At 41.4% G+C, this 13,681-nt stretch overlaps 1 protein-coding gene across 1 annotated transcript in view; it reads left to right on the top strand.

Moving 5' to 3' along the window:
• Positions 1–3,511: 3,511 nt before the first annotated feature.
• The window catches only part of NANOGNB (NANOG neighbor homeobox), a 27,747-nt gene continuing 17,577 nt past the window's right edge, over positions 3,512–13,681 (top strand). Inside the window, 2 exon segments of the mRNA XM_081818927.1 lie at positions 3,512–3,583; positions 4,819–4,852. Coding sequence (XP_081675053.1) covers positions 3,512–3,583; positions 4,819–4,852 — 106 coding nt within the window.

The following is a 13,681-nucleotide window of genomic DNA, read 5'->3' as shown; positions in this document are numbered from 1 at the left end:
TTTAATGCCTCTCTTCCAACTGAGTCTGTTTTCTCATTAGAAGAAAAACCTTTTTCCCAATGTCTTTCCTCAGGATGTAGAAAATATATTAGATCAAACCTGGACTCAGAAAAAAAAATGGACAAAAACTCCTGACTTTTGCAATGAGATAATTGTAGTGAAAATTATACAATACTTTGGTGGCCCTCGATTATTGCTCCCCATTTTATACATGTCCTTTGTGTATATGAGTAAAGTAAGGTTGATAAGTCAGGTTTGCCCAAAATCTTACACAATTTGGGATGCCTTAGTGTTAAAGTCACACTCTAGGAAACTTGGTATGGTAGTTAACAGCAATGAGGTCAACCTCGTGGGTCCTTTCCCACACTTTTTTTTTTTAAAGATTTAATTTATTTATTTGAGAGAGAATGATAGAGAGAGAGAGAGAGCATGAGCCAGGGTGAAGGGCAGAGGAAGAGGGAGAAGCAGGCTCCCCAGTGAGCAGGGAGCCCGATGCAGGGCTCAATCCCAGGACCCTGAGATCATGATCTGAGCCAAAGGCAGACACCCAACCAACTGAGTCACCCAGGCGCCCCTTTCCCACACTTTTTAAATGAATTTCATTCAAATTAAAATCCACATGGATCCATTCATATTGTCCAGTAAATAGGTGTTTATTTTGTGGACAGAAAAGTCTATTCTTGGGGCGCCTGGCTGGCTCAGTCGGTAGGTAGAGCATGTGACTCTTAATCTCAGGCCGTGAGTTCAACCCCACACTGGGCATGGAGCTTAGTTTAAAAAAAAAAAAATTCTTTTTTAAGTCTGTTCTTGCAGAAGATCTAGTTATTGTTTTTTTTAAAAAAAAAAAGCTTGGGCGCCTGGGTGGCTCAGTTGGTTAAGCGACTGCCTTCAGCTCAGGTCATGATCCTGGAGTCCTGGGATCGAGTCCCACATCGGGCTCCCTGCTCAGCGGGGGGTCTGCTTCTCCCTCTGACTCTCCCCCTCTCATGCTCTCTCTCTCTCAAATAAATAAATAAATCTTTAAAAAAATAAAAAAATTTTAAAAAGTTTAATAATTTCTCATTGGAGACTGCTTATTTTCATACTTAAAGCCGAAGAAAATGTCTCAGAGTAATAAACTCAGTAAATTGTAGGGTACAATAATTTTTGCACTATTGTTTTTATATTGGTGTAAAGACACATTTGAGAACAACAAAAGGATTTTATTTATTTATTTTTTTTTAAGATTTTATTTATTTGATTGAGAGAGAGAGAATGAGAGAGAGCACATGAGAGGGGGGAGGGTGAGAGGGAGAAGCAGACACCCCGCCGAGCAAGGAGCCCGATGCGGGACTCGATCCCGGGACTCCAGGATCATGACCTGAGCCGAAGGCAGTCGCTTAACCAACTGAGCCACCCAGGCGCCCAACAAAAGGATTTTAAAGAACATAATAGCTAAAATCTCTTAATAAACACTAATGTTATTAAGGCCCTAAGGCTTAACTTTTGTACTCATGATTTTGAGAGCCACACCAAAAATGAAAACTGGATTAAGATTTATTTAAAAATTATAGACATGAAATGGCGTGCTCCTGCCCCATGAGTTTCATCAAATTACAGTATGAGTAACCAGGGATAGTATCTCATGCTGTCAACTCTTATCTGCCATTCTTAACTTTCACAGAACAAGCCCTCCTTCCTGTAGAGCCCACACGATTGTGTCCCCAGTGCCAACCTACCAGGACCAGTCAAGACCTTCCTATAAATGAAATGCAAGATCCTCACTGCTTGGGCAAGTGTTCATTATAATTCACACTGCCCAAACTACCAGGAATGAGAATCTAGACAACAAAAACACTGCAAAAAATGTTCTAGTACCGGGGCCCCTGGGTGGCTCAGTCGGTTGAGCAGCTGACTTCGGCTCAGGTCACGATCTCAGGGTCCTGGGATTGAGCCCCACAATGAACCCCAATTGAGCCCTGAGTTGAGCCTCGCATTGAGCCCGGCTTAGCTTCTGCTTCCGCTTCTGGCTCCACGCTCAGCAGGGAGTCTATTTCTCCCTCTCCTTCTGCCCCCCTCCCCCACCGCTCTTGCTCTTTTTCTCAAATAAATAAATAAAATCTTTAAAAAAATAAAATCTTTATAAAAAATGAATTATAAATTCACATAATATAGATAGCAATGTATGTGATAGGTAATTGTATTACTTATAAAAACAAAACATTGTGGATAACACAAATGTCATCATAAGGAACTAATGGATGATGCTGGAGATCCATAGAATAAATTATTATACGTCCATTAAAACTCATATATTTTAGGGGTGTCTGGGTGGCTCAGGTCATGATCCCAGGGTCCTGGGATCAAGCCCCGCATTGGGCTCCCCACTCCGCAGGAAGCCTGTTCTCCCTCTCCCACTCCCCCTGCTTGTGTTCCCTCTCTTGCCATGTCTGTCAAAAAAAATAAATAAAATCTTAAAAAAAACACATGTTTTTAAAAATGTTTAATAGAGGGAAATATAATTGATGTAATATGTGAAAAAAAAGTCAGAGGAAATTGCCAGACGGTTTAAGAAGGTAAAGAAGTAAGCACTAGTATTCCCAAAAAATGAATTAAAATTTTCCCAAAAGCAATTTATAAATCAGCATGTATATGGCTTTCACAACTTTCTTTATATGTCATACAAGCAAGTGTATATATATTAAAAATAATGAAAAGAAAGGAACTTCTAAATTATTATTTTTTATCTGACTGGTAGGGTAAAGGTGATTATATAATTTTCTTTTCCTTTTGTTCTCCCAATTCCAAACCCCATTTCCTTTAGTACCCACTTATTATTTTATTAGCCAGAAATATGTTACTCCTTTTTTTTAGAGCTCTTGTCTGAGCTAGACCTGGTCTCTACCCAAAATAATTCCATAACTGAACACACCCCACTCTGCAACCACAACCTACCTGGTCATGTCAACCCTCAGGCAGTTATTTCTTTTAGTAATTTAGTAATTTATTTGTTTGAGAGAGAGAGAGAATACACAAGCGGGGGGAGAGGCAGAGGGAGAGGCAGAAGGACAGAGAGGGAGAAGCAGACTCCCTGCTGAGCTGGGAGCCCAATGCGGGGCTCGATCCCAGGACCCTGAGAGATCATGACCTGAGCCGAAGGCGGACGTTCAACCAACTGAGACACCCAGGCACCACTATTATTATTTTTAAAGTAGGCTCCACACCCAACATGGAGCTTGAACTCATGATCAAGAGTCGCATGCTCTACTGACTGAGCCAGCCAGTCGCCCCAGAAATTTCTTGACTTTTAACCCAAATCTCTAAGTCATCTTTCTAACTTGAATGGTATCTCCTAATTCTAATAATATCTGTACCTGTTTCTCAACCTGGCCTTGATATTCTAACTGAACTGACATTTGTCTTTCTAGAGATGTTTTAACTATTGTTAAATTTTCCTGTTTATTGTTTAAATTTTATTGTTATTTTACTCTTCACTTATATTCATTGAACAAATATTGATTGAGAACATGTGATGGAGGATGAAAAAGTGGGACTAAATGTAACCCGCTCTTTGAAGAACTTTGCAGGTTACAAGGATAAGATGGTAGGTGCTTAGAGTGAGATGTATGTTTAAGAGAGAATTGCTCTTTTCAGATAGGAGAATTTTGAGCATGTTTAAATACTTCCAGCAATAACCCAACATTGTTGCAAGTTGCCTAAATTCAGTGTGCAGTGAAATAAATTTTCATATGTTGCATTTCCTTATTAGTTCCACAGACTATCACAACCCCAACCCAACCCTAATGGCTACATTAGAACAAAGGAGGGGCGCCTGACTGGCTCAGTTGGTAGAGCATGGAACTCTTGATCTCTGGACGTGAGTTCGGGTCCCATGTTGCACGTAGAGATTATTTAAAAAAGGAACAAACAAAAGAAAGAAAGGAAGGAGGGAAGAAGGAAATTTTTCAGAAGTATTTCAGCACTAGAGCATCTAAAATCAAAACACCAATTTCTTTTTTTTTTTAAGATTTTATTTATTTATTTGACAGAGAGAGGGCGCAAGAGAGCACAAGAAGGGGGAGCAGCACAGGGAGAGGGAGAAGGAGACTCCCTACTGAGCAGGGAGCCCGATGAGGGGCTCAATCCCAGGACCCTGAGATCATGACCTGAGCCAAAAGCAGACACTTAACAGACTGAGCCACCCAGGCACCCCGAAAACGCCAATTTCTTGACAATAGCACTTCCCAAACAAAATTCTTCCCAAGGCTCAAGTCTTAAAACAAATCTACCTCTGTTACTCACACACGATCACAGTGAAGACTTGTGATGGCTATACACAAGAAATAACCAGGAAAAACAGAGAAGAGAGAAAAAAGTTTTCATGGCTTCACATTCAAAATGCTGACACTTTTCTAGGAAAAAATCCCACCTATTAGTTTAAAAATTACTTAGAAATTTCTCACCAATTTCTAAAGGTTAACTGTGCTCCTATGCTTCTCATTTCCTGGAGAAAATCTTCTAGTCTTACAAACACCTCCCTTTTCTCACTACAGTGTAAGCTCTACCAGTTCTGTTCCCAGTCTACTTTGTTCATTCATGTATGCCAAAGACCTAGAAAAACCCTGAGCACGTAACAGGCCTTCCGTTAGGACTCAATGAGTGAATTCGTCAATAATGACCTGTAATGCACTCTTGGCTTCTTGCTAAATTTAGACATTTGCAAAAGTGGCACCATCAACCACTAGGTTTTTCCTGGGACTTTCCTTCACTTTTTAGTGTCAACATGATGGACTTACATAAAAGCTCTCTTTTTCCTTTTACTTCTCCTTTTCACCCCAGGTTCCCCAAGGCTTAACTGCGCTTGGACTAGCAGGTAGACTGCATTGAAAAATCAGTGAGCTTCCCAGCAAAGTCCTCCACGTGTGTTGTTCAGAGGCCCAATGCCCCCTTCACACACATGTTCATTCCTCTGCTCAGTTTCTGCTGTGTCCCTCTCCCACTCAGTGATTTCTTTTTTTTTTTTTTTTTAAGATTTATTTATTTATCTTAGAGAAAGAGGAGAGAGCACGAGCAAGGGGTAAGGGTAGAAGGAGAGGGAGAAGCAGACTCCCCACTGAGCAAGAAGCCTGATGCGGAACTCGATCCCAGGACCCTGGGATCATGACCTGAGTCAAAGGCAGACACTTAACCAGCTGAGCCACCCAGGGGCCCTACTCAGTGATTTCTTAGGACAGTGAACCTGACCACCCAGAGAGACTCCCCTGCCCCACATTACCAAATGTTCTCTAATAGAAAATCCCCCCCCCACCCCCATTTCAGAATGGTAGCTTGAATTCTTGGTGCTTTCCTGGCCTGCACCTCCAGGAGGGATGGTGAGGACTGATACAGAGTCTTTAACAGGGGCCCTTTCTCAGCTTTTCAAATCCCCAGAACTTCATTCCCCTAATGGCAGCCAATTACCTCCTAATCCCCTACACTTTTGTCCTCTCTGATAGTCTGTTTCCCTCAGGAGTTCCCCTACCCCTTTTGTTTGTTTCAGTTGAGCTTTTCACACAATTTGCTTCCTGCCCATCCCCTCTAGTTAGGTTATGGGAAAATAATTTTGTCACCTTGCATAGACTCCATTACACTGAAAAGGTGAACTAGCTGCAATAGCAGCACATGGGAGCTCGTGAGAAATGCAGATTCTTGGGTCCTACCCAACACCTGCTGAATCGGCATCTGCATCTTAACAAGATCCCTAGGTGCTACATAAAAGTTTGAAAAGCACCAAACTAGGCCAGTGGCTCTCAACGCTGGAATCACGGAAACGCTCTAAGAAATCCCAATGTCTAAGACGTACCCCAAACCAATTAAATCAAAATCTCTGAGGATGGAGTCCAGGGCTCTGTTTTTGTTTTTTTTTTAAAGATTTTATTTATTTATTTGAGAGAGAGAGAATGAGAGACAGAGAGCATGAGAGGGAGGAGGGTCAGAGGGAGAAGCAGACCCCCCGCCGAGCAGGGAGCCCGATGTGGGACTCCTTCCCGGGACTCCAGGATGATGACCCGAGCAGAAGGCAGTCGCTTAACCAACTGAGCCACCCAGGCGCCCCAGGGCTCTGTATTTTTAAAGCTTCTTCCAGTGACCCCAGTATGTAGTCAAGTTTGAGCCACTGGAGTGAAATTTTTTCTTTCCCTAGGTGTTTGACTATTGGTGTAATCTCTTTATACAAAAAGATGACTGAAGTCATGATAACTCCAGGAAAAATAGACTTCTTCTGGAACGCTGATATCTTATAAGACACATGCTTTGGCTGGAAAAGACATAGTCCTAACTTCCAAAGACTATTTCTGAAGACTGGACCAGGAGGTGGCAGTAGAGTGTAATGGTTAGATCAAGGTTCGGCTCTTCCACTGGCTGTGACCTTAGCAACACAGTTTCCACATCCGTACAACAGTGATCATAATATGATCCATCACAAGCTTTTTATCTTGAGTGGTCATCTGATTCCTTTTTCTCCAGATTAGAACTCAATATCATAAGCCCATCGGATTTACTTACATAAAAAGGCTATGAAAATCACAAGAACCAGAGCAGAAATAAATGAAATAGAGAGCAGAAAAACAAAAATGATTAACAAAATTAAGAGCTATTTAAAAAAAAAAGATAAATAAAATTGACAGAACTTTAGCTAGACTAAGAAAAAAGGGAGGGACGCCTCGCCGACTCAGACTGTGAAGCGTGTGACTCTTTTTTTTTTTTAAAGATTTTATTTATTTATTTGAGAGAGAGAGAGCACATGAGAGGGGGGAGGGTCAGAGGGAGAAGCAGACTCCCTGCTGAGCAGGGAGCCCGATGCGGGACTCGATCCCGGGACTCCAGGATCATGACCTGAGCCGAAGGCAGTTGCTTAACCAACTGAGCCACCCAGGCGCCCGAGTGTGTGACTCTTGATCTCTGATCTCGGGGTTGTGGGTTCAAGCCCCATACTGGGTGTAGAGATTACTTAAAAATAAAATCTTAAAAAAAAGTTTCTATTTTTTTGGTGAGTGGATAAAAAGCAGCCTGCAGTCACGCGGGTTAGGAAACAGTAGACTTCCTTGCTTCCTTCCTCTCTGGGCCCCACTTTTTTTTTTTTTTTTTTAAGATTTTATTTTTAAGTAATCTCTACAACCAATGTGGGGGCTTGAACTTACAACCCCAAGATCAAGAGTCGCATGCTCTTCTGACAGAGCCGGCCAGGCGCCCCTGGGCCCCGTTTTCTGATAGACTTCTAGTTCATGTGTACAGAGGAAGTACACAGAGTGAGAAGTCCCATCAGGTCAGATTTCTCCGTAGTTTTAATCTGTCCTGGAAAATCTCTAACTGGCCTGGGTGGAGGCAGCTTTCCTTTCTCTTCTGGCAGCTCTCCCGGCCTCAGTTGCCCCATCTGCTGCTGGGGATGGGGGTTGGCTCCATGACAGCTCACTCCAGATGCAGAAAGAAACTCAGCAACTACTCCAAAGTACCTGCCCCATTTGGCTGCTGTTTAATGGAAGCCCCTTGAATTGTATAAATGTTATTTGTGGTCAATAGTTTGCTGTTTGTTTGCTTGTTTGCTGTTGTTTTGATATTTCTCAGGCTATTTCTGGTACTTATATCTGGATGGTTATGGGTTCAGAGCAATCACATTGTAGTATATGGTACGGTAGACGGACACGGTACATGGACACGGTCGTGTGCATAAGTGTGTGTGTGGGGGGGGATGACTTAACAATCAAGTGACAGTGATATGGGCTTTTTTACTGCACTGAGATATGCCAAGGATGTGCCAGTGTTTATATTTTGTCCAAACGGTCCTTCCAAACTGCAAAACATATTTATCAGAAGCGGTAGCACTAATATCAATCAATAAGCCATAGCCTTAAAATTAAAAAAAAACAAACAGTATTTTCTCTTAACTTTGAAAGTATTACATTTTCATCACGGAAAATTTAAATAATACATAAGGTAAAAAGAAAAAAGAAAAATCACCTGCAATTGAATTACTCAGAGAGAACCAGCCTGAACATTTTTTTTGTGTTTCTCCCCAGTCTTACTAACCGTAAATATACGATGTAATGTTTATATCATCACGTACTTCTTAGAGCTTTCAAGGGAGGCATGCAGTTAGAAATGAGCCTGCCCCAGGCACACCTGTAGGGCTAGAGTCCAGACTGGATAATCCATTTGTACCCGAGACAGAAACAGAAATTAGAAGCTTCTCTAGCAGGTGGGTCCCAAGATGGAAAAGAACATTATATTTGTCCCTGGGGATTTGAAAAGAACAGTGTATTTGGCATTCAGATGATAGGCCAGTGCCTTCTACCCAACAACAGAGGATTTTTCTCAAGGAACAGGTTGACGACATTTTGCCCCATCCACTCCCCCCTCCTTTTTTTTTTTTAATTAATCTCAGATATTAGATTATCCTCTATAGCAAAGTTTACATCTCCATTAAAAAACAATATTATATTATGCACAAACAATGAATCATGGAACACTTCAAAAAAAAAAAAAACAATATTATAGATCCTTCCCTCACGGCCCTCAGAAAAAGCCAACCTTTCCAACTCCTTGATTTTATTCTCCTAGCCTCCAGAACTATGAGTCGTAAATGTTGTCTACACCCAGTTTGTGATACTTTGTTACAGCATCCCTACCTGATTCATACACAAACCAAGTTTAACTTTACTGAAAAGAGGTGAAAAATATGTCTCAGGTCTTAACCTATTACTGTTTTTATCATACTTTGAAAATAAATAATACTATTATCCCTCTTAAAAATATTTTAAAAGTCTGATATAAAGATACTGTGAGTGCCTCTTTACGAATGGATCTCTAGGAATTTATACTTCATATTTTAAAACTGCCAGCATCTAAAATACGAGGACATTTTTTCAAGTCCAGATATAATATATTATCACTGTTACTTGAATTTTTTAAAAAAACAACAATACTTTTACCAGAATTGGAGTTGCTGACAGAATGCTTGAAAAAAATTTCCATCAGAAGCATCCGGGGCAGACCGCTGAAGTGTTTTACTCTGATTGTCTTATTGCATAAAATACCGAGTTTTCCTAAAACTTGTTTTGTAGAGAATACCTAAACAGCAGCTCTTTATGATTCTTACAGACATTATTGCCCTGATGCAAGAGAATACTGTAGTAGAAACCTGCTGCTTTCAGTTGGTTAAAATTTAAATGAGCTCAATTCTCTGCTGTCTGTGTAATCCCTATTATGTTTTAGCTGCTATTACTCCGAAAGTTATAATTTTTTGCTCTTTGTCAAGCAAACTATAGGTAGTCCCTTGTGGTGAGCGGGAGGGTCCGCTCTCCTTCAGGCATTAGCTTGTGTGCTAAGACTTCCAATCTAACCCAAGGGTCTACCCTTCATAATACTCTGGATAAGCATGTGATGTGAAGCAAGCCAGTGTGGTGATTCTCAAAGTGTGCTCCCCGGATGAGCAGCTTGTCAAACATGCACATTTTTGAGCTTCACCTTTGAGCTACAGAATCAGGAACTCTGGGGGTGAATCCTAGGAGCCTCTGTTTTAGCAAGGCCTCCTGGGGATTATTACGCCTGCAAAAGTTTGAGAACCACTGGCTGGGTAGAGGTGGAGGGTGGGCGTGGAGGGGCTAGGGAATGTTGCCAAAGGGGTTTTGCTCATTTCGTATGTCTGTTCTTCTCCAGTAGAATAGCTACAAGGAGCATTTGTAAGAAGGAAAATATACTAGAACCTCTATTCAAAACCTCTGCACCATACCACCTTCTACCCAGGTTGTTGTTAAGCAGATGTGTCCTTTGGATAAACGTGCCCTACAGAGATTTCAGAAGATTTGCTGATCTGCACTTTGGCGGGAAAGGTTCTGACATGTCTCTTTTTATCACTTATCTGCACTGTTGTTCTTTTTCACTCTGGAAACTCAAGCCTTCTGTTCGTGTTTTAACTACAGATGGTTATTATTTCAAGCAGCTAGGTAGATCAGAACAGAAATACCTCACGTCATTATTCTCAGATCCCCTAGGGATGATCCCTTTAGCTTTCCTGGATGGCATCCTGACTTTTGCGATTTGGAGTCAGACAGCCCTTCTTTCTCTCCAGGCCCCACCACTTACTAAACTATGACTTAAGACCAGCTACTGACCTGCTCTAACTGGCAACTTCCTCATTCATAAAATGAGGATTATAGTAATTTCTATCTCATAGTTTCTATCTCAAGTGTTAAATAAAATTATTTAATATTCTTATCTTAATAGCATGTTATTAAATAGAAAGCATTCACTAAACAGTTCATATTGTTGTTATTTATTAATCTTCATATCACCCATGGAACCCTGCCCCCCTTTCTATAGGCAGATATCCTCTCTCCTAACTCACCCTCAAAAACTAAGGCCATTAAATGTGACTTCTTGGGGCGCCTGGGTGGCTCAGTTGGTTAAGCGACTGCCTTCGGCTCAGGTCATGATCCTGGAGTCCCTGGATCGAGTCCCACATCGGGCTCCCTGCTCTGCGGGGAGCCTGCTTCTCCCTCTGCCTCTGTCTCTCTCTCTCTCTCTCTCTCTCTGTCTCTCATGAATAAATAAATAAAATCTTTAAAAAAAAAAAAATGTGACTTCTTCAGTCTCCTCCCTGCTCTTCCAACCCTCCCCCGCCAGCATTTCACAACGTTACCTGGTATCTGTCACTGTCACTTCTGGAATCTAAGAATAAAGGCTGAGGGATTCCTCCTTTTCTTCCTGCTGTTCAAGCCAACCACTCACCTGAACACTTAACTCTTACCCTTTTGCCTGATCCAGAGACATTTTCTGCCTTTTCCTCTGTCCTTCAAACTTGGTCTAACAATAGCTTCACCCATCTCTCTCCTTTTCCCATTCAAACTTCTGACAAGGGTTATCCATATTTCCTTGTCCATTTTCCCCCAATGCCACAGAAAATGTTTACATTAAGACTGTCAGAGGGGCACCTGGCTGCCTCAGTAAGAAGAGCATCTTGGGATTGTGAGCTCGAGGCCCACGTTGGGTGTAGAGATTACTTAAATAATAATAAAAAGAAAAAGATTGTCAGTGGTTATCATCATACAGTTAATTGATTTTTCCCCTTTAATTTTGTTGTTCCCAAAATAATCATCTTCTGAACAATCAGGTTTTCATAGGGGGTTGGAGGGACAAATTTTGGCCTTGAAAATATAATTTGAAGAAAACAACTGCCTAGATAGGAAAAAATAAAAAAGGACATCATTGGCTAGTTGAGGCAGAGACGGTGGTGATTCATCACTTTTTTCCACTCTGAAGTAACTTCTGAAAAACCATTTGCTGTTTTAAGCAATCTCTGGATGCATCTCATCCCAAATTAATCATTTCAGCACCATGCTGATGGCTCCCAAGTTCACTGTCTAACTCTGACCTTTCCTGGTGTCTTTAAAGTCATATCTTCAACCGGGCGGGGTGGGGGATGCTGGATATGTCTTCATTTGAATCTGCAAACTAATAACGTCTGAAACTAACTCACACACCCACCTATTTCTCTCTAAAATGTTCTGTTTCTGCTGTTGGAATCATCACTCATCAAGCTAGAAACCAAAGAATGCCATCCTTCACTCCACTGAGGTAGGAAAATAGGAGGATAATCCTTAACTCCACTGAGGCAGGATAATTCTGCAAAGAATTAACAGATGGGTCCCTTCTCCTGTGGATTCCTTCAGCACCAATTCATTTGCTTCTACTCAGGCATGGCAAAATGAGACGACAAAAGTGCCCAAGTTCTTGGGTTCAAGTCCACAATGTGCAGTCTGGTTTAAGATACAAAAGATTTTCAAGAAAAAAAATTAAACAGAACTAGCTTTGCTCCCCTCTCCTTCTTTACTACGTGTAGATCAAAGATCCTTTCACATACCGGAAGGAGTTTGCGATCTAAGTTATAGAGTATAAGGGAGGAAAAAGTTTTCCTTAACTCGTTTAGGGTCCCTGGCTGGGTCTGAAAATTAAAGTAACAAAGACAGATTAATGGGGGAAAAAAAGGATACAAATTTATTTAATATAAGTTTGACATGACCCTGGAGACTTCGTAAGAAAATGAAGACCCAAAGAAATGGTTAAACCTGAGTATTTTTATGCTACGTGTGATGAAGAGCAGACGGTTGAGAAGAAATACGATATGTCACAGAGTATGCGATAATTGTAGTAAACTAGGAGAAACCCAGCCAGGCCTGTTTGTTAGGATTCTTCTTGGCGTCTCTTTGTCTTCAGAGATAAGGATGTTTTCTTTTCCTCTGGGTATAGGGAGGGCACCTTCACATGAGGGTTTTATGGCCTATTTCTGGGAACAAGGGGAGTGGGGGAAGTCAGAGTGACATTCCTGCTCCTGCCGTTTTCTCAAACTCCTTCAGCTTAGAATAGTCAATATACCAAAGTGCCATATTTTGGAGTAGCATCTCCTGAACCACATCAAGAGTATAATGTGAATGAAGGAGACCCTGCATCTAGACTCTGCCTTAAACAAAGTCCAAGACTTGGTAATATGAGAGAATACCCCTTTTTAAGAGATCTGAGAGTAGAGACAACCCCATGTCCCACTTTCTAAGTAAGTTCTCCAATATGGCAAACCATTAAGTAGAACTGGGTTTATTCAGTGTCTGTACCTGAGAGGGCTAAGATAGTCCCCAAAGTTTCCCTAGAGGATAATAATAGATATTTTAAATTAAATGCATAATAAAGAGGGGTGCCTGGGTGGCTCAGTTGATTAAGCATCTGCCTTCAGCTCAGGTCATGGTCCCAGGGTCCCGGAATCAAGTCCCGCGTGGGGCTCCTTGCTCAGTGGGGAACCTGCTTCTCCCTCTGCCTGCTGCTCCCCCTGCTTGTGTTCTCTCTTTCTCTCTGACAAATAAACAAATATAATCTTTTTTTAAAAAAGAATTAGTTAAAAAGAAAAGAAAATATAATTTGAAAAAAATAACTGCCTAGCTAGGAAAAAGAAGAAGCCGCTGCCATTGGCTAGTTGAGGTAGAGATGGTGATGATTCATTACTTTTCCCCCCCATGAAGTAACTCCTGAAAACCCAGAATTTCTATTGGCTTTTACTGGTTTGTCAGTACACAATTAAGTTTCAGCTTAATGAACAAAGGTTAAATACGTGAAGTTAGTTGATTCATTAATCTTACCACGTAGCATAGATGGCTCTTGGAAGATCGCAAGCATATGGACAGGACTGGAGAGGGAAACAGTGCTGAATATGTCGTCCAGTTGTGTTCCCAAGGATTTTGGACCTCAAACTTTGGACTTTTAAGGAACTACCATTTAAATCAGTGGCTTAAGATTGTCAAAAGAGTTTTCTGTCTAGGATTTAACATGTTCTTCAGATAATAGACTGGTCAGCCATGGGGTGAAACTCCTTTTCTTTTCTTTTTTTTTTAAGATTTTATTTATTTAGTGGCGCCTGGGTGGCTCAGTTGTTAGGCATCTGCCTTCGGCTCAGGTCATGATCTCAGGGTCCTGGGATCGAGCCCTGCATCGGGCTCCTGCTCAGCGGGAAGCCTGCTTCTCCCTCTCCACTCCCCCTGCTTGTGTTCCCTCTCTTGCTATCTCTTTCTCTGTCAAATAAATTAAAAAAAAAAAGATTTTATTTATTTGACAGAGAGAGAGAGAGACGGTGAGAGAGGGAACACAAGCAGGGGGAGTGGGAGAGGGAGAAGCAGGCTTCCCA

Source organism: Leptonychotes weddellii, chromosome 5 (genome assembly GCF_054177405.1).
Source record: "Leptonychotes weddellii isolate Sample4059 chromosome 5, ASM5417740v2, whole genome shotgun sequence".
NCBI classification, from domain to species: Eukaryota; Metazoa; Chordata; class Mammalia; order Carnivora; family Phocidae; genus Leptonychotes; species Leptonychotes weddellii.
The sequence above is the reverse complement of the archived record's forward strand: the minus strand, read 5'-3'. Positions and strand labels throughout refer to the sequence as shown.